Source organism: Paramisgurnus dabryanus, chromosome 10 (assembly GCF_030506205.2).
Source record: "Paramisgurnus dabryanus chromosome 10, PD_genome_1.1, whole genome shotgun sequence".
Lineage (NCBI taxonomy): Eukaryota > Metazoa > Chordata > Actinopteri > Cypriniformes > Cobitidae > Paramisgurnus > Paramisgurnus dabryanus.
Genome location: NC_133346.1, coordinates 4,887,933 through 4,912,493, shown reverse-complemented (window position 1 = coordinate 4,912,493; position 24,561 = coordinate 4,887,933). Strand labels below are relative to the sequence as shown.

General features: G+C 38.2%; 1 protein-coding gene across 2 annotated transcripts; it reads right to left on the bottom strand.

Moving 5' to 3' along the window:
* Positions 1-265: 265 nt before the first annotated feature.
* rab11fip1b (RAB11 family interacting protein 1 (class I) b) lies at positions 266-19,573 on the bottom strand. Of its 2 annotated transcripts, XM_065261582.2 has the most exons (6): positions 19,057-19,573; positions 9,759-10,183; positions 7,885-9,469; positions 3,966-4,724; positions 1,302-1,404; positions 266-1,040 (listed from the first exon to the last, which is right to left on the bottom strand). In XM_065261582.2, exons 1-6 carry the CDS (start codon positions 19,404-19,406, stop codon positions 834-836), a joined length of 3,429 nt encoding a protein of 1,142 aa, XP_065117654.1. In that variant the 5' UTR covers positions 19,407-19,573; the 3' UTR covers positions 266-833. The 2 variants fall into 2 exon arrangements, with proteins under 2 accessions (XP_065117654.1, XP_065117662.1); XM_065261590.2 differs by lacking the exon at positions 3,966-4,724 and having other exon boundaries at positions 19,057-19,572.
* Positions 19,574-24,561: the final 4,988 nt, after the last annotated feature.

Sequence of the window (24,561 nt, the reverse complement as noted above, 5' to 3'; positions counted from 1 at the left end):
CATTAAAACATAACATGTGTTTTCTGTATTTATTTATTCTTCACGCCATTCCAGCATCTGTGGCTATATTCATGGCAAGAACTGGTTAATCCATACTTAAGTGGGTCCACACAAGTTAATGGACTTGTAAACCACAGTAAACCCATGCGGACACAGCGAAAACATGCAAACTTCACACAGGTGGCCACCTGAACTACCCGGGGTAACCTGTGTTTTAACATATGCAGAGACACAATAACATAATGCTGCAATTTGCAACGCCACATCAGTGAAACTCTTTATTTCAAAGACAGAGAATAATAAATCCTTTAGGTTATATGAAACAGACATGGATGGTGAGGATGATAATCAAATTATATTTACAGATGAAAACCATTTTTAAGGACAATTAGTCGAAAGTCCTTTTAAAGTGCTTCATCAGAGTTCAACATAATGAACATTAGCGTATCAATACAATGTTTGGTCACAATGATAATATAGCTCTGATAAAAAAATACTTTGCATAGAGAAAGTGCTATGTTTAAGTGATGGCTTTTAGCACAAAACATAGACCAAATCAAAAACTTCCTGAAAGAAATTATATATCATACACATATATAGTGCAGCGTAGTACAAAAAACAGTCACTATGGTCTTTTTAAACCAGAGGGAAGTCACATCAACTCATCAATATATACTGTGAGACATCATAAATCAGAAATACATCAACCTGATCTTCAGCTTAGTAGTGTAAGCCACTGGCTTTAGTGTAATGCCTTTGCTCAGAGAACCAACATGTTTTTACTGTCACCCCATATTTGTGATTACAGCATGGCTATACACAAGCCAAAAACTTTAAACAGATTTCTTCATTAAACTCAATGACATTAAGATGCTGGGATTCTCCTCAATGACACGGACGAGAAGATTGTCTATATACTGCTCCAGTTCCATGATCTTAGTGTCTTTCTGAGAAAGCTGGTCCTTCTGCCTTTCCAATAAGTTCACGAGTTCCTCATGGGTGAGCTGGGAGTAGGATCCTGTCCCTTTAGCATCTGGGGCCTAAAGAAAAGTCAAGTCGTTTCTTAATGATTTTATACAATGACAAAAAATATGCATGCACAAACATGCGAAGAATACTAACAAATGTTTACATGATCTATTATAGTCTTCTCATTTTAGGTAACGCCTTCATGTTTTATTCTTACGAACATGAAAATCACACAACGATGCATGGGTATTTCTTTTTCCATGCATTTTAAAAGGATATGGTTTGTGTAGGAGGACAATAACAAAAAACTAAATGAATAAATCTCACATTACCTTCATAGAGACCTGCGCTCCCTCAGCAATTTTAGCAGATGCGAAATTGTCTTTGAAATCTGGCTGGTTGTCAATGGTGCTCAAGGGTTTAACTGCATGGGCCCTGAAAAGACAAGGAGAGATTTTAAGACCTCAAGACAGACCTACGATTGCAGGGGTGGAATACATAACAGTCCATCGGAGGATTTTTGCATCATTTTGACAAATCAATTTTTTTAAAGAAAGGCAGACGCACACTTCCCTTAGGGGATTTTTGGGCAGCAATGAAACACTGGAGGGAATTGTTGTAATATATATGGAAAAATGAAAACCTTTTAGGCAGTTATTTCTAAAAGTTAAACTGCTGGTGTACGTGTAATACAAGTTTAAATCACTGAAAGCCTTTTATTCCAGACAAAACGTCACATGACTGAGTAATTCAAAACATTGAGTAACATTGTATTGCATTCCTGATGATTACTCAATGGAACCAAATGTTAAAAACCTGAAACGTTGAGTTACCTCAGCTTATTTTGATAGTTTGGTTGTTCTATTTGACAAAGTTGCAATTGTACTTGCTGACAAGTCCCAACCTTTATAACTGTGTTTAGCAATTTTAGAAATGTATAACTTCGTTCCTACAGTCTGTTGACAACTAAACAAGTAATAATAACTACTAAATCCATTGATGGAAACGCATTAGCCACAATATGTAGTTTTTTAATACCAGAGGTCGCTATATAGTTGCATGCATTCGGCATTTCCACGTTTGTGCTCTCGTGTAGTCATTGTTTTTACAACTGTGAACTGAGATAAGCGCAGATATTAAGTCACCAAAAGGGTGACAAGGAACAAGCCATTTTTTAAAACAGGAACTTCTCTGGATTTACTGATTGTTGGGAACTCTTGGGATAATTTAATAACACAACTTCATTAAATATAATTAAACGGTTTAAGTGTTACTTTGGATATTTTATTATAAAAAGCTTACATATTGTGGCTTTGAATATTTTCATTACTTCAAAAACTCACTACACGTAATACTCATTTCAAGCTGTGGAGGCCGCCATCATTTTTTGCACAAATGCACTTTGGGTCGATGATGTGTAACAATAATCACAAAATATTACTACACTCACCTAAAGGATTATTAGGAACACCTGTTCAATTTCTCATTAATGCAATTATCTGATCAACCAATCACATGACAGTTGCTTCAATGCATAGGGGTATGGTCCTGGTCACGACAATATCCTGAACTCCAAACTGAAAGTGAGAATGGGAAAGGTGATTTAAGCAATTTTGAGCCTGGCATGGTTGTTGGTGCCAGACGGACCGGTCTGAGTATTTCAAAATCTGCGCAGTTACTGGGATTTTCTAGGGTTTACAAAGAAAAACATCCAGTATGCAGCAGTCCTGTCGGCAAAAAATGCCTTGTTGATGCTAGAGGTCAGAGGAGAATGGGCCGACTGATTTAAGCTGATAGAAGAGCAACTTTGACTAAAATAACCACTCGTTACAACAGAGGTATGCAGCAAAGCATTTATGAAGCCACAACACGCACAACCTTGAGGCGAATGGGCTACAACACCAGAAGACCCCACCAGGTACCACTCATCTCCATCACAAATAGGAAAAAGAGGCTACAATTTGCACAGGCTCACCAAAATTGGACAGTTGAAGACTGTAAAAATTTTGCCTGGTCTGATGAGTCTCGATTTCTGTTGAGACATTCAGATTTGGCGTAAACAGAATGAGAACATTCCAGAGATCCATCATGCCTTGTTACCACTGTGCAGGCTGGTGGTGGTGGTGTAATGGTGTGGGGGATGTTTTCTTGGCACACTTTAGGCCCCTTAGTGCCAACTGGGCATCATTTAAATTCCACAGCCTACCTGAGCATTGTTTCTGACCATGTCCATCTCTTTATGACCACCATGTACCCATCCTCTGATGGCCACTTCCAGCAAGATAATACACCATGTCACAAAGCTCGAATCATTTCAAATTGGTTTCTTGAACATGACAATGAGTTCACTGTACTTAATGGCCCCCACAGTCACCAGATCTCAACCCAATAGAGCATCTTTGGGATGTGGTGGAACGGAAACTTCGTGCCTTGGATGTGCATCCCACAAATCTCCATCAACTGCAAGATGCTATCCTATCAATATGGGCCAACATTTCTAAAGAACGCTTTCAGCACCTTGTTGAATCAATGTCATGTAGAATTAATGCAGTTCTGAAGGCAGAAGGGGGTCAAACACTGTAGTAGTATGGTGTTCCTAACAATCGTTTAGGTGAGTGTATAGTAAATACTATTTTATCTACTATAGTTTTTCATGTGATATGTTTTACTCCCCTTCCCACTTTCTTACCTCTCAGATCGTCTTTTTGATCATGTGTTTTTTGCATTATCATTTATGATACTCTTCAGTCTGAAAGCTGCATTTTCCAGATTTTGGACCTTGTTTATTGCAACCTTTTGACATTATGCATTGTGATGTAAACAAAAATGGCGGCCTCCATGTAAAAATATTTTTTCAAAGTTAAAATTAAAACTACGACATTTGTGCTGTTTTTAATTTCACATATATATAGCCAATCCCTGTGTGTGTTTATACTCGGGGTATTCTTTAAGGTACTCTATGTCTGCGGTTCTGGAAGTTCTGGGATATAGCTCACCTGCTGGGTTTGAATCCCAAGTCACCTGTTCTCTTTGGTTCACCTGCATTATTCAGCTCAGCAACTGGCTGAGCATCAGTAGGAGACTCTTTTGCTTGTACCAAAGTCTTGTTCACTGACCCCAAACCTGCGGATTTCTGTTCACCAGCCAACGCTAATTTAGCAGGAGGCAAAGGAGCCCGACTTTTCTTTTTGGAAACTTCCAACATGCCAGCACCTTCCAGCGACACATTTTCTGTATACCGCGAATCATTTGCACTCCATGAATCTTCTGGTCCACTTTCTCGTGAAGAAAGGCTTTCAGCGAAGGCAAAATGCACAGGTTTTGAAACGGGCTCCTTAGATACAAGAAGATCATAATGGTTGCCACCTGACTGGTTTAAAGACTCATCTAGTTGATCCAAGGTTGACCGGTCTTTGTTCAGTACTTCACTCCTGTTCTTGGAGAAATCTGGTGGTAAAGGTGCTGGTCTCTTTTCTTGTCGTAAACTAAAGACATCAGGTTCTTCACTGTCTTCAGGTGTTTTTTTCAAAGTTTGTGTGGCTCCAGAAATTGATGCATTTGCAAGGAATCTTGGAAGTTCTGGTTTTCCCAACTGTGTCTTGGTTTGGGGAGGTATCGGCGCACGCAGTTTCTTCTCTATACTTTCAGTGCTATCTCCAGGATTGAAGATGTTTTCTGTGTTGCCAGAGTCATCCAAGAACGGGTTGGTATTTGGCACCGTTGCTTGTGAAAAGAAGGTTCCAGAAAGAGAAGAACTAAAGAAGCAGGATAATGAAACGGAAATTAAAGTTGATCAAACACATCTGCTAAATATCTACTCTAAAAGGTGTTGGTAAGCACATTGCAGATACTTTAAAGTCCACATAAAAACAAAATGGAGTCCCATTTATGGTACTTTCTCGCTACATTTTCCTTACATCAAGTTTGTTGCTCAAATATAATTAATAACCTTAAATAACGTTGAGGGTCTCGAATAAAAAACTTGCCAACTTTTAAAAGCTGCCCTGGCTATCTATAAATCTTACTGTCAGGTCTCATGTCTCCTCCACATTTTACACCAATACCACAAAGTCTAAATGCATGAGTCAGAGAGAAAGATCTGCTGGATCGGCTTTTTGTAGGAAAACACATTTCCTCGGCTTCCTCTGTCATATACCAGAGTGAACTTAACACAATGAGGGTTAAAGACTTTGTGAATAACAGTCAGCATTATTACAGCTTAACAGTAATAAACAGATAAGACCATGACAGGAAAGACTGTTTATTATTATCTGGATATGTCGCTATGTTAAAGGTTATTTCATTTAGCAGTTGTGATGATCATCTTCAGAAAGTATGATAGAAAAAGAGAAAAGTACGCAAGTATGCCACATACTCCAGCAGTGTTGGAAAACCTTTGACACGTACAAACACGAGCTCATCCTTACCCACACACATATTTTAAGATCCTGTATATTTGCCATCAGGACAGTGTTAATGGGATGATCATGATGGAGTGTTATGAACCTAATGCACAATCAGACGTACATTTTACTGGGAAAGCTATTTTGAATGGTTCAGAATGATTCAGAATATCCAAGTGAAATTATTAAAGTTAAGTACTATGCAAGCATTAGCGTTATGAAGGACATAATAAGCTGCAGGGAAGTAGTTAGAGTAAGCCGTGAGTCTCTGCGAAGCTCCAAACATCATGAAAGAGGATTGTTTTTGTCTGGTAATGAGAACGCTAAAATGCTTACAAGTGGATGATATTGCTGTCAAGTACCCAAAGAGTGCCTACCCGTACGGAAATTAACCAGTTAAACAAAAAATGTGTTTACTATACATACACTGTCAGAGGAAATGGTCAAAAATGACCCGTAGCTGTCACTGGGGCAGTGCCCTTTAAAAAGGTCCTAATATGTACCTCTGAGGTACTAATATGACTTTTTAGGTGCAAAGGTGTACTACTGCTTTAGTGACAACTAGGGACCATTTTTTTTCTCTGAATGTGTAGTAATACCATGGTTTTGCAAATTGAGAGTCAATACGCCAAAAATTATGGTTATTTGCATAAAGGTATATTTTATGTAATGAACCTTTGTTTATTGAGACATAAATTGACTGTCATTGACCCAAACAGGCATGACACATTAGTTAAAGGAATATTCCACTTTCATTAAAAAAATCCTGATAATTTACACAAACCCCAAGTCATCCAAGATTATGTCTTTCTTTGTTTAGTCGAGAAGAAATAAATATTTTTGAGGAATACATTCCAGGATTTTTCTCAATTTAATAAAATTTCTTGGACCCCAACAAGTTTCACTGCAGCTTCAAAGGGCTCCAAATGATCCCAAATGAGGCACAAGGGTCTTATCTAGCGAAACGATCGTCATTTTCGTCAAGAAAAATAATAAGCACTTTTAAACCACAACTTCTCGTCTTGCACTAGCCGTGTGAGGCGCAAGCGCAACCTTACGTACTCACGTCAAAAGGTCACGCGTCACGTGTAAAACGCATATATGCTGACCATTTTAAACAATAAACTGACACAAAGACATTCATTTGTATTTTTCCACATACAACAATGTCAGAATGGTCCTTGTTCTCCATACTTGTAAACACTTGAGCGGTAGTTTCGCATCATGCGTGACCTTTCGACCTGATTACGCAATACGTAAGGTCGCACTGGCGCATCACAAGGCTAGTGCAAGACAAGAAGTTGTGGTTTAAATAAAAAAAATTTGTCAACAATTACAATTGTTTTGCTAGTTAAAGCAACACTATGTAGTTTTTTTTACCTTTAAATAATGTCTCTAAAATTATTTCAGTGATAGAACAACTTTTAACTGGACAAATTGTACTGTTGCTGCAACCTGAGCAGCCTCCTAGCTGCTACAAGCACACTCTGAAAGCGGCGGTGGAGGGTAGAGCACACTGCGCCGCCCTTCCCCCTGCTTGCAGAAGAGTGTCTGATACCTGGCACTGTTGCGCTTTTCAACCACATGGGGGAGCTGTAAGTCATTTTTACATGGAAACTACATAGTGTTGCTTTAAGACCATTATGCCTCGGTTGGGATCGTTTAGAGCCGTTCGAAGCTGCGTTGAAACTGTTGAGGTTTCATAAAGTCTATTGAATAGGCTTTATGCCCAGCTGCACTACTTCCTGAACTTCAGCCAGCTCCTTGTTTCCTGTCTGCCATTATTGGACAAACTTATTAATCCAGGTGTGCCTGACCTCAGTAGTCACAACAACAAAAATCAGACACACCTGGATTAATCAGTTTGTCCAATAATGGCAGACAGGAAACAAGGAGCTGGCTGAAGTTCAGGAAGTAGTGCAGCTGGGCATAAAGCCTATTGAGAAAAATCCTAAAATGTTTTCTTAAAAAAAAAAAAAAAAAAAACTTAATTTCTTCTCGACTGAACAAAGAAAGACATTTTGGATGAGATGGGGGTGAGTAAATTATCGGGATTTTTAAATGAAAGTGGAGTATTCCTTTAATGAAAAAAATAATAATGTTATCATTCTAGCTATTGATCACAACAAGCACAAAGTCACTTTTCCAGTCCCCTGGTTTTTACAGCTCTCCATGATGTGCTAGGTACATTGCCCATTATACAAATGAAAGGTTTAGCAATTTTATTTTAATGATTTCTCAATATTACGATCTCACCACCTTTACTGCTGCATATCAAACATTCAATATTTTCCTTTTGGCTGTAATTTCACACTCAGAGACAAATGACTGTTATTAAATGCCTGGTTGGTTCAGTGTGTCTTTATAAGCAATGTCAATGAGTCACATTCATCACAAGCATACGAACCTCCTGAAACCAATACGCTTTATTACATTTAATCTATGAAAAATGGTTGTGAGGCTCAATGTAAATGAAGGTGTGTGTGTATATATATTTAGGTGAGCTACTGACCTTGGCCTGACCGCAGATACTTTGGCTGATGCTTTTGACTGCTCGAACGGACTGGTGGAGATTTCATCCAATAAGAGGGACTCTTCCAAGGGATTGGCAAATTGTGAGGGAATCGTGTCAGCTTTCTCCGTTTTTGTCCCCGTATTCATTCGAGCACTCCTTGGTTTCACGTCAGGCCGCCTCTCGATGGCGTTCATCTGTTCTTTTTCTTTCTTCTGTTTTTCCATTTCATCTTTTTCTTGTCTGATTCTCTCTTGCTCTGCTTTCAACTTTCTCTCTTCTTCTCTTCTCATCCTTTCCTTTAATGCCTTTTCCGTTTTCTCAAGCTCCATCTTTTCTTTTTCCAGCCGTACCCTTTCTCGCTCTTTCAGTTCTTTTTCTTCTGTCATTCTTCTCTCTTCTTCCTCCTTCCTTTTCCTGTTTTCCTCTGCTTCCATTTTTTCCTTCCGGAGTCTTTCCTCTTCTTCAGCATGTCGTCTTTCTGCCTCAATCCTTTTGGTGTCTTCATCTTTCTTCATGCTTTCCGTCTCAAGCTTTGTTCTCCCCTCTTCCTCCATTTTTCTCCTCCTCTCCTCCTTGATCCTCTTTTCTTCCTCCTCCCGCCTAACTTTTTCCTGCTCTCGCTTTATTTTGGCCATTTCCTCCTCCTCTTCAATTCTTCTCTGTTCCTCCCTCTCAATCCGTTTCCTCTCCTCTTCCCTTTCTATTCTTTTCCTCTCCTCCTCTCTCTCAATCCGTTTCCTCTCCTCCTCCAGTTTCTCTAGCCTCTCCTCCTCCTCCTCCTCTCTCTCAATCCGTTTCCTCTCCTCCTCCCTCTCAATCCGTTTCCTCTCCTCCTCTCTCTCAATCCGTTTCCTCTCCTCCTCCAGTTTCTCTAGCCTCCTCTTCTCCTCCTCTCTCTCAATCCGTTTCCTTTCCTTCTCTCTCTCAATCCTTTTCTTCTCCTCCTCCATTTTCTCTAGCCTCCTCTCCTTCTCCTCCTCCTCTCTCTCAATCAGTTTCCTCTCCTCCTCCCTCTCAATCCGTTTCTTCGCCTCCTCCCTCTCAATCCTTTTCCTCTCCTCCTCCATTTTCTCTAGCCTCCTCTTCTCCTCCTCTCTCTCAACGCGTTTCCTCTCCTCCTCTCTCTCAATCCATTTCCTCTCTTCTTCTCTTTCAAACCTCTTCCTCTCCTCCTCCTTTCTCATTTCTTCTCTCCTGAACTGCTCTCTCTCTTCCTCTTCAATCCGTCTCCTCTTTTCCTCCTCCAGCCGTTTCTTTGCCTCCTGTTCCCTTTTCATCTGTTCCTCTTGTCTTCTTTGCATCTCTTCCATGGCATTATCCTCCGGTTCCGTTTCCACGGAGGTGGTGGAGATCTTCCTGTCGTGACCTCGCCGTAGATCCTCCATGGATCCGTGGCCGGAGCTGTTGAGACTGAAGGTGGAACCGGCCCGGGACTCTCTGGTCTCTTCTGCGTAGACGTGACTGCCGTTGACGCACAGATTGCTCTGCGTCAAGCCCTGTCCTAAGGAGCCGGCGCCTTGGGAAACTTTACTGTCTGAACTTCCATTGCGCTTGTGCTTAAATAATTTGAATTTCTTCTTGCCTTGAACAAAAAAAAGGACACAAAATTATTGCAGTACTGAAACTTTTAAAGTATTAAATAGGATTGCAGTAGTATACATTTTTAGATTGATAACAATAACTATTTTTAGTTTATGGCAAATAACTGATGTGAATCTAATTATTTATTATTGATTTGATAAAATATTATTGAATAATGCATTTTTTATTTTAATTCCAAAATAAATGTACAGTAAAATAGACCATATCAGTTTCCATAATATTAAACGATACAGACATTAAAATGATAGAAACAGATGATGATGTAATACCTTCAGAAGAGTCAACGTTTAAGCCAGACGACCTGCTCAAACTGATGGCTGAATCTTTTTCAGGAAGTGTGGGAAGTGTGGACATGGATTGAGACATGTTACGTTGCAAAACCTTCGGTGCAAAGAGGGATTTCAGTTTGCTCTTCTTTTTGATTCCGGGTGTGGCGTCAGCCTCCTCCTCTCCCTCGCTGTCAGTCACTATCTGGCCAACCGAAGGCACGATGGCGGAGGCAGAATCCGACATACCGTCCTTCTTTTTTCCTTTCAGCTTGTCTTTTATCTTGCCGAGTCGTGACCGTGACTTGTCAATCCCGGAGAGGTCGAACATGCTGGCCGTCATGTTGTTCTTCATGAACTGGATGTCTAGAAGCACCTCACCCCTGTCTTTGTCGGGTTTTCCCGTCTTGCCCATCAGTTTGAACCATCTGTTGAAGAAAATAGCAAAGTTTGTTTAGTTTCAAGGATTTTCATTTCCTGCAGCAACTCCCTCATCAAAGAAGAGAGCTAGCAGCAAGATTGACATTAAAGATATGACGTTTCACAGAAAGGGATTGTGCTGTCTTGTAGTTGCACTGTAAAAATAAATTCTTCAATAATTTTCTTAAATAAATTTTTTTTTAGTTACTGTATAATCTTATTTTTGGATATTATTATTATTATACGTTTCTTTTTTATTAACAGAGGAGCTTAAAACCAGCCATGTAGTAAAATATTCTGCTGCTGCAGTCATCAACTCGGCGCAACGCTGCGGCGCAACGCTGCGGCGCAACGCTGCGGCGCAACGCTGCGGCGCAACGCTGCGGCGCAACGCTGCGGCGCAACGCTGCGGCGCAACGCTGCGGCGCAACGCTGCGGCGCAACGCTGCGGCGCAACGCTGCGGCGCAACGCTGCGGCGCAACGCTGCGGCGCAACGCTGCGGCGCAACGCTGCGGCGCAACGCTACGGCATAAATTACAAAATTATGTGTAAAGTTGCGTAACATAATGTTGGTGTAAAGTTAGTGTAAACAAATACATGTACATGTTCCACACAAAATAACACAAAACAACAAAACACAGTACCTAAATTATATTATTTAGTAACTAAATAAGAGTAAAATACTCTAGCCTTTTCACAATCATTCAGTTCCAAAGAAGCAGAGAATAAATAACTACATAATACTATTGCCGTACAGCTGCTTTATTGGTTTTCGAGTTTAGCTGAAGTTTTTATTACTCAGACCAAACATGCAGACACAGGCAAAAATGAGCGAATCCCAAAGTCCATGTAAATACTTTCACGTGATTGTTCACATTCCTGAACAGCCATAAACTAGAAAGGCACACAGTGGTTCAATAACAGAGACGGTTTTGTCATAACTCCAGGATAGCAGTGAAGGACGATGATAACAAGGTTATCTTTCTCTCTTTAGAGAGACATTTGTCGAACATACAAGTCCTTCTGAAACCAAAAACACCTAAAGCTATGTAATAAAAGGCCATTTTAGCTATGAAGAAAGACTCATTTTCCTTGAAAATGTTTTATGGGAACGAATGACTATAGCTTTTGAGCTACATGCCTGTAGGAACAAAACACAACTCATTACAAAAACAAAGAGGAACACCACAAGGTCTGTACAACACAAGGTTTGCGTAATTACATGCAGGCTTCATTTTATAAAAAATAAATGAACACGCAGTTACATACAGCCGTGAGAATACAAAAAAAACTATTTCACAAACACTTCAAAATGCCAGACAGCAAACAACACACGGCTGGCAGATTAAGGTCAAATGTAGAGTTTGAAAGGAAAATGAAATTCCCTAAAACTCAACAACACTTCAAATGCTTCTTCAAAACAGAGCGCTTATCATTGCTGTGTGCAGCCATGAAAAGTATTGTGACATATTCTGCCTGACATTTCTCTTATTTTCTATTATAAGCTGTCCAGATGGCAGCAAGTGAATATGCACAAATGTACCTCACACTTCAGACACTATACGGCCTCGTTTCAATACAAAAACCGATATGTATGTTTTATTCTCCAAACAGCTTCCTCGCCATCATCAGCACCTGCTGCTTTAGTCCTACGGTAACAAAATGAGTACTTTACTGTTCACTGAGTAAATAAAGCAACATTAATACCATGGAGAAAATGACGGGTGTGTTTGGCTAAACAGAAAATGACTCAAGAGCTAAAAATAACAACTCACTCTGGGATTATTACTGTAAACGATCCCTGCCGCCCCTACTACTCATTACACCGTAACATTAACCCTGTTTCTTAGCACCATTGACAAACCATTGTACATCCGCGTCAGAGAAAAACTTATTCGTGCTTATTCATAGTCTGGTGACATGCTCATGCATTTGTTTTGACTTGTTGCAAACTGTTTGCTTAAAATAATCTTTCAAGGTTGAGTTTGGATTTATTTACCTACACACTTACCTAGTATAGAGTGCATATTTTAATTTAAGTGGGACAAATCTGACTTTTTCCACATTTAAGTGCTATAATTGGAATCCCAATGCGTCTTTCAACCTAGAAAATGTGAAAAAGATCAACCCAGTAACTTAGTTTTGGTAAACCAATCTCTGCAAGCATGTGATAAAATAGGTAATTGAAATTTGGCTCCCCTTGTGATGTCAGAAGGGGACCTTATTATAATAATACCGCCCCTTAATCTGCACTATCCAACCACGGCACTGCCATTTAGTGCAGAGAGAGAAAAAAATTACTGACAGCACAGATCATCGTTTGCATATCATCAGCTCATTTGCATTTAAAAGGAAACACCCAAAAATGTGCACATTTTTGCTCAGAAGTACAAAGTGGCAATTTTAACATGTAATAATATATTATATATATGGTATTTTGAGCTAAAACTTCACATATGTACTCTGGGTACATCAAAGATTTATTTTACATCTTAAAAAATTCTTGTGAAATGTCCACTTTAAAAAGTTGATTTACTGTTTTTTTTCTTCATAATTTCTGTGAAAAATAACATTGAATACTGACAGAGTAGGGTCATGTTAAAGATTTTGCCTTGCCTTGCCTATTTAATTAAAAAATATATATATTTCTCCCTTTTTAGGCCTGAAAATATATTTTTAAACATAATTCGGTGCATAAAACTGAAGGGACTAAAGTTTAGGGCGTTTAAAGAAGTGTAAAGACATGAGCTACAACAAACAAACCCATAAATAGCAGAAGTTGTTAAACCACATTTCCTTAATGCGAATTACATGCGCGCATTTAACACCACTTTTGTTAATAAAAGGTCATCAGCACCTCACGCCCATACGAACACATTGTTGCAAATGCAATAAGGTCCTGGTGTGATGTCATTCAGTTAATTCCCCATAAGCCACGGCTATAAGAAAGAATAATTAGAGAAGTTGTTTGACAGAAGTTACAACACCTCCACAGGGCGTTGCCTGTGTGTTTGAGAAGTAAAAATATATTAAACACAGTTTTAGACAAACGCATCAGCTGTGACCGGAAGTGGAGGCAGTGTTAGATGAATCACCATTGGATCATTTATTGTTTCACTTCCTGTGTGTGCCAGTACACTGATAAGACTGTTGTGTGACAGGACCGTCTTATCAAAGGCCAGCGCATAGGCCGCGTTCATTTGCTCCGAGGTGATAGTGTTTCACTTCACTGGTGCTTTTAAGATATTCAACAAATCCGGTTTAATCCTCTGGAGAGGTTTTGAAGAAGTGGCATTAAAACAACTATTAGTTTAGCCCTTTGGCACATTATCTGCTACACAATGTTGCATTCCAAACCGTTTGTTTGATTTGTTCTAAAATATATCAGAACAAGTTAATGAACTCATATTTGGCCACTTATTACTCGCGTACCCATTTTATGGTGCTAAACTTCTGCAAGAGGGTACAACAAGTCTGCCAGAACAACAATTACCGATAATACACTGCAAAATCCTCAGCCAATGAGATGAAAGTCTGTATTGGTTTTATTAATCTGTTACTTTTATGCAACAATTTTATGTTGGCTGAACAAATAAGTTTTAAGTAAAGCTGACAAGACACACTTTTTTGTTGAATGAACTAGATTAAATTAAGTTCACATTGTTAAATAGATTATTTTTTTTTTAATTTTTCACAACATAAAAGAATAAAGTAAAAATTTTTTGAGTGTGTAGAAAGTTTAAACTATGCAAATTTGGTAATATGCAGGGGTGCACATAACTTTTTCCTCAAAGGAGTACCTGGAGATGTTGCTTGGTACTAGGGGTGTCCTCGACTAAGGATTTACATATTCGAATCAGAATTTTCGAATCTTTCCATAGTCGACCGATAGTCGAATCATATCTATGTTTGTATGCATGGGTTGGGAGGGGGCCAGACCAGGTACAAATTGGTAACTTTTATTTTCTTTCACAAGCAGCACACATAAACAACTTTCTGATGAAGTGACCAAAACTGTCTTTCAAGTGATGAACGAAGACAAAACTGACGATGCATTTATATATTTATTTTTTTAAGGTAAAATATATAAGGCAACATTTGTTTATTTATTCCTCATAACATTTTAAAGCCACGATCTACAGAACATCACACAAAAATACATTTTGATAACTAAACCTAAAAAAATAACAAAGGTAATTCTGCCTTGGAAACCTCGGCTAATTCAGTGTTTTTATTTATTTTGGAGATATAGCGCGTCAAAGCAGTCATGACCAAAAAAAAAACCCGACAAATGAGAAATGACAAATAATTTGTGATTGTGACTGTAAATGATAAAAACTAATCTTTATTTACAAATTATTAAACGTTAATTTATAACATGAAAAACACTGAAATTAATGATTTTATAGAAACTACGCGTTATTATTTAGCACAGAAATACCTGCTTGCTTGCTCTGACTTTGATCATCTCTGTATTCACTTTAGATACAGAAAAACCGGATGATATTATTTATTTCAGGAATCTCTTTGCTATCATTTAAAAGTGAACACCAACCATAATATTAAATCACAAGAAAGACATTCGTGTCAGGCAGAAATAGGTTCGGTGCAGATAGTTTCCGTTTCATCACCGAAATTTAAAAAAACGGCTTACTTGTTATGTAGTTTAACTTTTGACAAGATAACCAAAATGTATGATAAATACATTTTAAAAACTTATACCCGTCGAAAAACATCCGTTTTTTAAGGTTTAGTTTGATGAACTCCTAAATATGAGACGCAGAGCACCTAGCCCGGTCGGCTAAATTACATGCGCAAGCATGGCCAGCACGCAATAGCGCAACATTGATACAACGAAAAGCTATCCAAAATGTATAGACTTAAATTAGATCAAAATTTATGTTTATAATAGATACATTTTTTAAATAAAATAAGGTCAGAAGTAATAAAGTGCAGAACAAATATGCAAAATGCCTCAAGTGCACAGAAATGTAGAAACAAAGAGGCAATGGTTTATTAACGAAGAAACCTCCGTGTAGCCCGGTCACAGGGTTGTTGGATTTATTAAGGCATTTTAAAAATATTTATTGAAAGCTGTTACTTCACATATTATTTGCAGCATTATCATAATATGCTGTATATTAATATATTGTGAGAAAGCTGTTATATGTGAAATCAGATAATGTGTGCACCCATATACGGCCAAAATTGAATGATCCTCATTTCATAACACATCTGCGACGATTCGACTGTAAGATTGGTAGTCGAATCAGGCTTCTCCTATCGATGCATCGAATCTTCGACTATTCGGGGTCACCCCTACTTGGTACTAAACTAAAATGTTGGCAACTATGAATATCCGATCTGTCTGCTTACATTGCGGACCAAATGCATGTATCAGATTTATATTCGAATATTTATATATGAATGAATCCTGAAATCTATGCATTTTTTCCTGTTTACACGTCCGTAGGTCATATGCGATCTGTGACACTTGAGACAAAAAATCAGAAATTAAGTCACTTCAAACAGGCGAAGTAATGTTGAAGTTTTATGTTTTGTTACAGAAATAAAGCTATATAATCTTGTAAAATTACTTTGTCTGTGTCTATTGCATATTGCGACATTTTACATCCTATGTGGTTTAAGCTGTTCCGGGTAAGTATGTCTACCTTGACTTGTTTTGCCAAGTGTTTAGTGTAAACACTGATATCTGATATACGAGTTGCTTTTAAAAGTTGATTTAAGCAGGTCATCAAAATGGATACAGGCAACAAATGAATGTGAATCAAGATTTGCAGTTTAACTTGTTTAACAGTTTAACTTAGTTTGCCTTCGAGACGCCTCTTTTGGTGATGATCATACAAGTGTTTTGTCTTTATTTTCAAAATTATCACTATCGGTCTAAACATTTCTCAGATGATAGCCGAACTTCGAAAGCCAATTTCACACAAATGGTACATTCTATGCAAAAAGAATTTTCACCAAAACATCTACACCAAAGCTGCCATACCAATGATTATCAGTTAGAAAACAATGATACTTCTCAGTTGCAGTCAAATGACATCTAGCAAATATTAATCCCCCCCATGCACAAAAAGAGCAGAAACCTCTGTATTTGCCTTTAGTATCTTTTAGGCACATCCACTAAAATGCTACCATGGTGCATGAGTGTATGAGACTAAGAGTGACATAAATGTGTTTTCTTGACCTTTGAAGTTGGAAACGGCTGTCAAGCTTTGACCAAGTTATGAAACAGTAGAAAGAAACACTGAGCTATCAGAAGCTTCGTGACACCGTCACAACCTGTCAGAACTCAAACAGACCTTAAAGAAATGAATGAAGACATTCAATCTAACAAAATACAGATTTTAACCATTAAACAGAATGTAAATTTGGGTATAAACAGGTGTGCACATAACATGGTAGTGCGACACAGTATGGATTTTGTACATACAGTGGGGAATATTATTTGACACATCAGCATTTTTATCCGTAAGAGGATTTCTAAGTGGGCTATAGACACAAAATTTCCACCAAATGTAGCCATCAAGCCAAATGAATTCATACAAAGAAATCAGAACATTTAAGTATACAAGTTGAGTCATAATAAATAAAGTGAAATGACACAGGGAATAAGTATTGAACACACGCCTTTGTTGGTGATTACAGCTTCTAGACACCTCTTGTATGGAGAGACTAGTTGTCTGCATTGCTCAGGAGTGATTCTGGCCCATTCTTCCACCCAAATGGTCTTTAAATCTTGAAGGTTCCTTGGGCCTCTTTTATTAACTTTGAAGAATGCTGATGTGTCAAATACTTATTTTCCCCACTGTACATGAACAATGGTAATACAATAGTACCTCTGGAAGCAAATACCATGGTTTGTAAATATCCTTGCACATTCATGGTATAACCACCAAACAATGTTACTTTACAATAGCAACACAATCCTGGAATGGTTTTTTTACAGACTTACAAAGTGACAAAGCATTTTATGATACAAAACAAGTGTGACAACACAATAAAGATTGACATTCTTACACACACACCCTGAGAGATCAACCTTCACATCTCCAAGACCAGAGATCTGGTTACTAACATAATCTAGGTCTACTTTCATATGAGAATCAGCTTACTCTTAGCAAGCACTGTTTGTTTCCAGCGGCTCTAAACCAGGACAACAACACAGCCCACGTGATCAGGGGACAAGATATGACTTTGTATCATGCATTTGTTATTGCACCAGACATCCATCATATGGTCGCAAGAAATGTCTCATCTGAACCCAACAAAATGTGATGATGTACGATCTCAGCTGCTTTGTTAATTAAAATACTGCTTCTATCCCAAGTCACCTGAACTAAAGTTTTGGATCAAAACAACTGTTGGGCAAATAGCCAATGGGGCTGCGTCTGTGCATGAGATTGAATTAGATCTCGTAGTAAAAATGAGCAGGAGGGCTGTAATTAAAAGATCTGAGCATTAGCATGCAAACAATGCAGTCATTCAGGGTGCAGGTGTAGCAAACACAAACTCTTCAAAACAGAACTTGAAGACTGGTAACAAATTTGTTGGTCAAGTTGGTTTCTGTGGAAGTCACATTTATACACGTTACAATGACGACTAGAGGAGAACTGATTTATTAATGAGCTCGCTGCATAATGCACAGCATGCGACTCAATATATAGTAGACCAAGACGACTAACCATCTTAGTTAAACAGATTTTCCCTTGGGCCTTGCCAACCTACTGCATGAACAGATACTCTGAACAAATAAAACCAAAAGGGCATTTTAGTTTATTCAGTGAATCTTATTATATTAAATACGCACAACAAGCAAGCTTTATACTCCCAGTACAGCATACAGTGGCTGACTCATTCATGAAGCTCTGCTATGTCTCAAAACTTGCCAAGGTCTGGTTTACTATTACCAAGCGCATTGGTCAAATTTAAAAGCCAGCTCATTATTTCCACATCAGGAAGGCTTGATGCCATCTTGCACAAGTGTCCTTGAGAAATAGCCTACCAAACACTGGTAACAGACTGAGAAATGTTTAACGTACCTGAGAAGGACTTAGTTTTGAAATTTTGTTTTGCAAAGAAACCTCACATGACTGAAGAAAGTATACACACAAAGTATGGGGACCCTTAAGCCATACACATATTGTAGTCATGGTATATAACTACAGTATATAAAAAATATAGGTGGCGTCTTCCCTTTTCTGCCTCTTCCCTTTTTTGGGATGTTTACTTCATCATTTTTAGGATGATATCAGCTTATAGTGTAACCATAGTAGTTCATCAACTATGGACATAACTATAAACAATATATCTATACATACAAACATAACATTATCTAATTTAATTTATTATAATGCAATAGCATGCACACTTAAAGGTATAGTTCACCAAAAAATTATAATTCTGTCATGAGCCCCATTCAATTCCAAAGTATTATTTTTCCTACTATGGAAGTGAATGGGGCTCATGATCGATTTGGTTACAAACATTCCTCAAAATATCTTCCTTCGTGTTCATCAGAACAAAGAAATGTATACAGGTTTGTAACAATATGAGGGTGAGAAAATGATGAAAGAATTTTCGTTTTTTTGTGAACTATCCCTTTAACTGCCCAAATAAAAAGGGGACCCATATTTATATTTTCTATGAGAATAGGCCTTGTGGGTATTATTAGCCAAGAAATAAGTATTAAATTATTACACATCAATTTTTATAGCCTATAAACGTATGTGTGTGTATTTACACATCACACAAAAATTGCTGGGTTACTTTATACAATTCTACTTTAACCTTTAAAATGTACATATTTAACCCATGGATTACACATACATACTGTGTAAAGTCACGTGCACTTACTCAGTTTTATTACGTGATTTGTTGTCGTAGAGGTCCAGCAGGTTAACGATCGCCAGCCCGAGCACTTTATCAGCCCCTATCAGCGCCCGGTGCATGACGCTCACCTGTAAGGTGCATCGGTCCACGTTACCGGGGTGAAAAAGCGGCAGGTCAAAGGCGGCCTCCTCTTTCCACACCGGCGCGACGCTCTTCTCGGACACCGACGTTGAAAACTTTTCTTTGGCCACCTGCATGATGGCGTACGCGTCGTTCGTGCCATTTTTCCCCTTGATCCGTAAACCCCTCGCCTGGAGTACCGTTACCTGAACGCTGGTGGGATACCACTGCTGGCTTTGCTCTGATAAAGACATTTCAGGACGAATCCAACAGAATTCTGTTGGGACTCACGCTGAACAAGACGCGCAAGTCGCGCTGTCACACGAAGTTACAACGTTAAAAAGTCCGTTACTGTTGCGCTGGAAAAGTTTCACCTTGTCCAGTAAAGCAAGCAACAAGTGCGCGTCATCACAGATGCCACGCCCACAGGTCGTTTTACTTGTAGGACCGGGCATGTGGGCGTGGCGTTGGCGTGACGCAACGAAAACCAGTTGTATTAACTAATTATGATGAACTTTACTTATTTTTCTTCTTAAATCTATAAACATGATAATAATTAAAACAATTTTATTGTTTTATATGTTTGGTTTCGACAATTATGGACAAAACTTGTGAATTATGTATTATTTATCACCATAAATGTGAATTTCTTTAGATCCTTGCAGTATATCTTTATTTTATATACAATTTTATGTATTCTTTTTTGTAACTTTATTGTGTTGGGTCATTTTTTATTCATAACTCAAAAATGCATCTGTCCCAATGTCAAGAGTTTTTTAAACCATTAAACCAAATTTAGTATTGTTCCAACGTTGTGTTTGTATAGTTTATATATATATAGATGACGAACTGACTTTGGCATTTGGACACAGTAATATTCCTTTCTCGTATAGACAGGTATAATTATAATGGCTAGGTGTAGACATATGAGAACGTACAAGTCTGTGATAACAATTATAATAAATTGTTAGGCTGGCATCACAATGAATAGAATAAGTGGAGGGTCTTGTAATTCAGCTTTTAATTGTTTGAAAAAGCTTAACCCAAAAGCGTTTTTGAAAAGATAGCATTGAAAAAGTCATTTTTAGACTTGTAAAATTAAGGCAAGCTACTAAAACAATTTCTTCAACCAGATAATTATTTTTATTACCACACCTATACTTCAAAGCAAAGAATGATCATGTTTTTTTTTTGCCCTCTCACAATCACAAGGCACTATATATAGTACCCAAAAACAATGACACCATCATAAATTAGTAATAAATCTTTAAACTTTTAATCATAGATGTGGTGTCACAGCCATCTTCATGCATGCATTGTCACCATGGTGTGCTTGTATTGTTCCTGAAACCCGTCGATCAAGGCTTTCATATTTTAGCATGGGAGTGGAAGTCAACAGGGCACATCCCTTTATAAACTCTCTTTCAATGTGTCCCTTTATGTCATGAATGTAGGTTAGGCTAAGGTGAACTGATGCCACAACAGAAAAGAGGGCAACAGAACATAAATGGAAAAGTTAAGCAACTGTGGCTATATGCAATTATGGCTGCATACATCACCAAGTCTTATTTCAAAATATTAACAATCATAAAGTTGACTATTATTCTTAGTTAATCGTAAATTGTTGTAATTGTTGTGATAACGTATGCAGCCAGCAGCTTTGAGTTAAGGGCCTGCAGGTAGTCAATATATAACATATTAGTAGCCTAAATTATAGGAAAGTACTGCCCCCTTATGGTGAACTTGAGTAATTAAATGCACATACTGGAATAGATTTATGCTGAAATCTGCATATTGTGACACATAAGATTTAGCTTATCCAGCAGAGCAATTTAATCCTCTCCAGTTCATTTCACATGCGTTTCAACTTTGTGGTTACCATCATTTATCAAAATCTTTATTTTTAATAACCTTAACTACATGATGGTGAGTAAACGATGAATGTTCTTCATTTATTTCCCTTGGTGAAGAAGGGATTCATTTTATTCATATTTAACTGAATCACAAGAGGGCAGCAAATACTTAAAAAGCTTAAACATGAACAATTTTCTTGTGCATGAAATAAATTGGTTGTAGGGAATCAATGCAAGCTTGTTGTAGTTACAGATCTTTTTATGTTATTTTGGATATAAATATGCATCAATTTTATTTATTCTTTGCAGTTTTTTTGAGTTAAAATTGGATCATGGCTTTTGGAAGTACGATCTCTTAAAAGCTTGAGAATTTAGTAACCTTTCTGTACTTCTGTGGATTGGACTGTAGTTTCTTTCCTGTGAGACTCTTAAAAAGCAGATACAAATCCTGAAGTAAGAACAATGGGAAACATGTGTGTGATGTCCTTTGAAGGCATCACAGGGTCTGGTCCATCCTCTTGGTACTGACCTATTGTTTTCTATGTTGGCTTTGGAAATGATACCAGGATGTTTGAAGTTATATTCTCACAGTTTATGTGCATACAACTTCAAAAAAGTTGGTTTCATTTCAGCAAGCCTGTGGGGTCAAAATTACAGCAGTAGTTTACCCAAACTATCTTCACTCACTGTTGTTTTCTCCTTCAATGTCTTTCTTTGTTTTTAAGAACCCTAATGCAGATTTTTTTTAAGTGTTGTTCTAGTTTTCTGGTTAGGGTGGGCATGGCTAGTGTTGCCTGTTCAAGTTTTAAAAGGACCCAAAAGGGTTAAAAAAATAACTCCACTTGATTTGTGTCGTATATTTTTACAGTCCTGAAGGCATACAAAAGGGTTTGGTGGGAAACAAACTAAAATATAATGCATTATTTAATTAAAGTCGTCTCTATTTCACTGGGTTCCCACACCTTAGCTAACTTCAAATTCAAGGACCTTTCAAGGACTTTCCAGGTCTAATACCCTCAAATTCAAGGACTAAATGTGGGGACACATTTCAAGTGAGAGCAAGGGTACATCGTGTTATCTTTTAAGATATATTGTTACAGTTCCCTTTAGAGGGAACTCACGCTGAGTCACTGCGGTGACACTTTGGGGACGCCTCCAGAGGTAAGTGCGTCTGAATGTGGATGTCAAATTCAACCTATCTGCAATATTGCCAAAGATGGCATTACAGAGACGTAGGAAGTATGGCAAGGGAGAAGCAGCATCTCGTTCCCTTCTCAGGGAACAACAGTTACATACGTAACCCGAGACGTTTTCATGTGTGAAACACAACTATGCAAAAAAGCATTTTGGTATGAATCAACATTCGCATACAGAAGATATAAGCATTTAAAGCGAACAGTTTAGCACGTATAGAATTTTTATGATATTATTCGACACTATACAGGGAATAACATGGATTTTTTCCAGAAAACGGCATAAAATAGATTCAAGCACTTTCAATGACCTGTATCCATGTGTGTAGATTTTCAAAAACTTCCCAGGGCCTTGAATCCCCCCCCCCCAGATTCACAAACTTTCACGAATTTCAAGGACGCGTGGAAACCCTGATTTCAGTAAACAATCTCTATGTCTGAACTATTTTCATAGGTGTGATTGGCAAAGGACAAAAAAGCAGGAAAATATATGGCACACCTACCATGACGTGGCGACATATATACGCATGCACTCACGCACACGCACACACACACACACACACACACACACACACACACACACACACACACACTATAAAATGAAATACAGTTGAAATATAATTTGAGCTCAAAATTGATTGATCTGAGTGGCCAATCGTCAATCTGCGTGGGCAAGTGCCACCCTGACCATTATGTAGCCTTGCCACTGTTTCAGACTGAACAAAATCAGTCACTTTGTGCATTTAAAGGTAAATATATCAGTGTGGTGCATTTTAAGAGTAAAAATAAGTAACTAGATCTATGAGGATTTTTATGTTTTTGTAAATAAATGTGTGCCCTTTTAGTAAAATCTTTGGTTGCAAATGGTAATAATAATAAGGCACACAAGCCACATACACAACTTGATAAATGAGATTTGTCATTGGTCAAAACATGTTTATTGTTTATAGAATAATTAGTGGGGGCATTTAATACAGATTAATTATTGATTACAACACGCTGAATTTAAAGTGGATACTGTAACACTAAAGTTATTCAAATGTTGTGACTTTCTGGAAAGGCAGTCAAGTGCATTTGTCTTTTGCATAGTTCTTTTGGCACAGTTGAGCTACGCGTTTCACACACACAGACGCACGCACACGGGCAAACCAGATCCATGAATGGATGGAATTGTTTGTCATTATATTATTCTGTAATCGCAAGATTCACAAACCATTAAGAGGAGCAAATACAGGCGTGTGTTCGTCAGGATGACGTTGGATCTGATTCGTGTATATGCGTGCGTTAACGTAAGTGATTACAGAATAATAATGCAAGCAAACGTTTTGACACAAACGCAACTTTATATTGATATTGCGAGACAGCATTTCACCTCGACGAGAAATCTGATATTTACATTACTGGCGTAGCTTGATTTGAAACGGACAGTTTTGTCAAAGCAGCAAACACCTGGCAGGTTCTCTTAATTTTGCTGTTTGTCTCTGCCTATTCCTTCTATCCAAGCCCAGCGCCACTGATTTAAGTCCTTTATATATAAGGTCGTCTTACCTAGGCTAGGCTTCATTTACTTAATCTTCATCCTGCTGACAACTTGTTGTGACTTTTCCGCAGCCGCGCGGCATCTGCAGCTGGATCTCAGCCACACATCACAGACCCCTCCCCATTCTACCTCTGATTGGCTAGTTTGTTAGTTTGGTTGAGAGTGAAAGATGTGTTTCTCTCATTCTATTTGTAGGCGAACGCATGATTTTTTTTTAATTCGCAGCCAACACCACACGCCGGTGATCCGACTGCAAGCTTTTTGGTGAGCTCTGCTTTCGATCGTGACAAATAAATAAACTACTTGCGGAGTGATATGAGGTCATTTATAACGGTGCCTTGCAACCCCCCCCCCCCCCCACATACACACAAAAAAATTGGATTTGCATGATTCACGAAAGCCTCATTTTCAGGTCGGAAAAGCCGGAATTCCGGATTTATCCGGAAGAATCACACCCCTGTATTTTTTAAGATGTTTAAAGTGTCTTCAGGACACTTAAAACACATGTTGAGTGGAGTTATTTATATAACACCTTTGGGTCCTTTTGAAGCTTGACTGTCTCAGGCACCATCCACACCCATAGTAACCAGAAAACTAACAACGTTTAAAAAAAATCTGGGTTTTGAAGAACAAAGAAAGACATTGGGGGTTCAACAAACACGATCGTAAGTAAATAAAGACAAAGTTTTCATTATTGAGTGAACTATCCATCCCTTTAACTTACGAGCAAAGGACTAGTCAGTTAAGTGCATGAATGATTAACTGGTTTCTCAAACAAACATATACAGCCAGAATGCACTGTAAGTCGCTCTGGATAAAAACA

Bases quoted from the DNA above. Each gene is read 5' to 3' on its own strand.
- rab11fip1b (XM_065261582.2), bottom strand. From the start codon at position 19,406: ATGTCTTTATCAGAGCAAAGCCAGCAGTGGTATCCCACCAGCGTTCAG. The intron at 10,184-19,056 runs GTAAGTGCACGT...TTTCTTCAACAG, and splicing joins AAATCACGTAATAAAACTGA to ATGGTTCAAACTGATGGGCA. The intron at 1,405-3,965 runs GTGAGCTATATC...TTGTCTTTTCAG, and splicing joins TTGGGATTCAAACCCAGCAG to GGCCCATGCAGTTAAACCCT.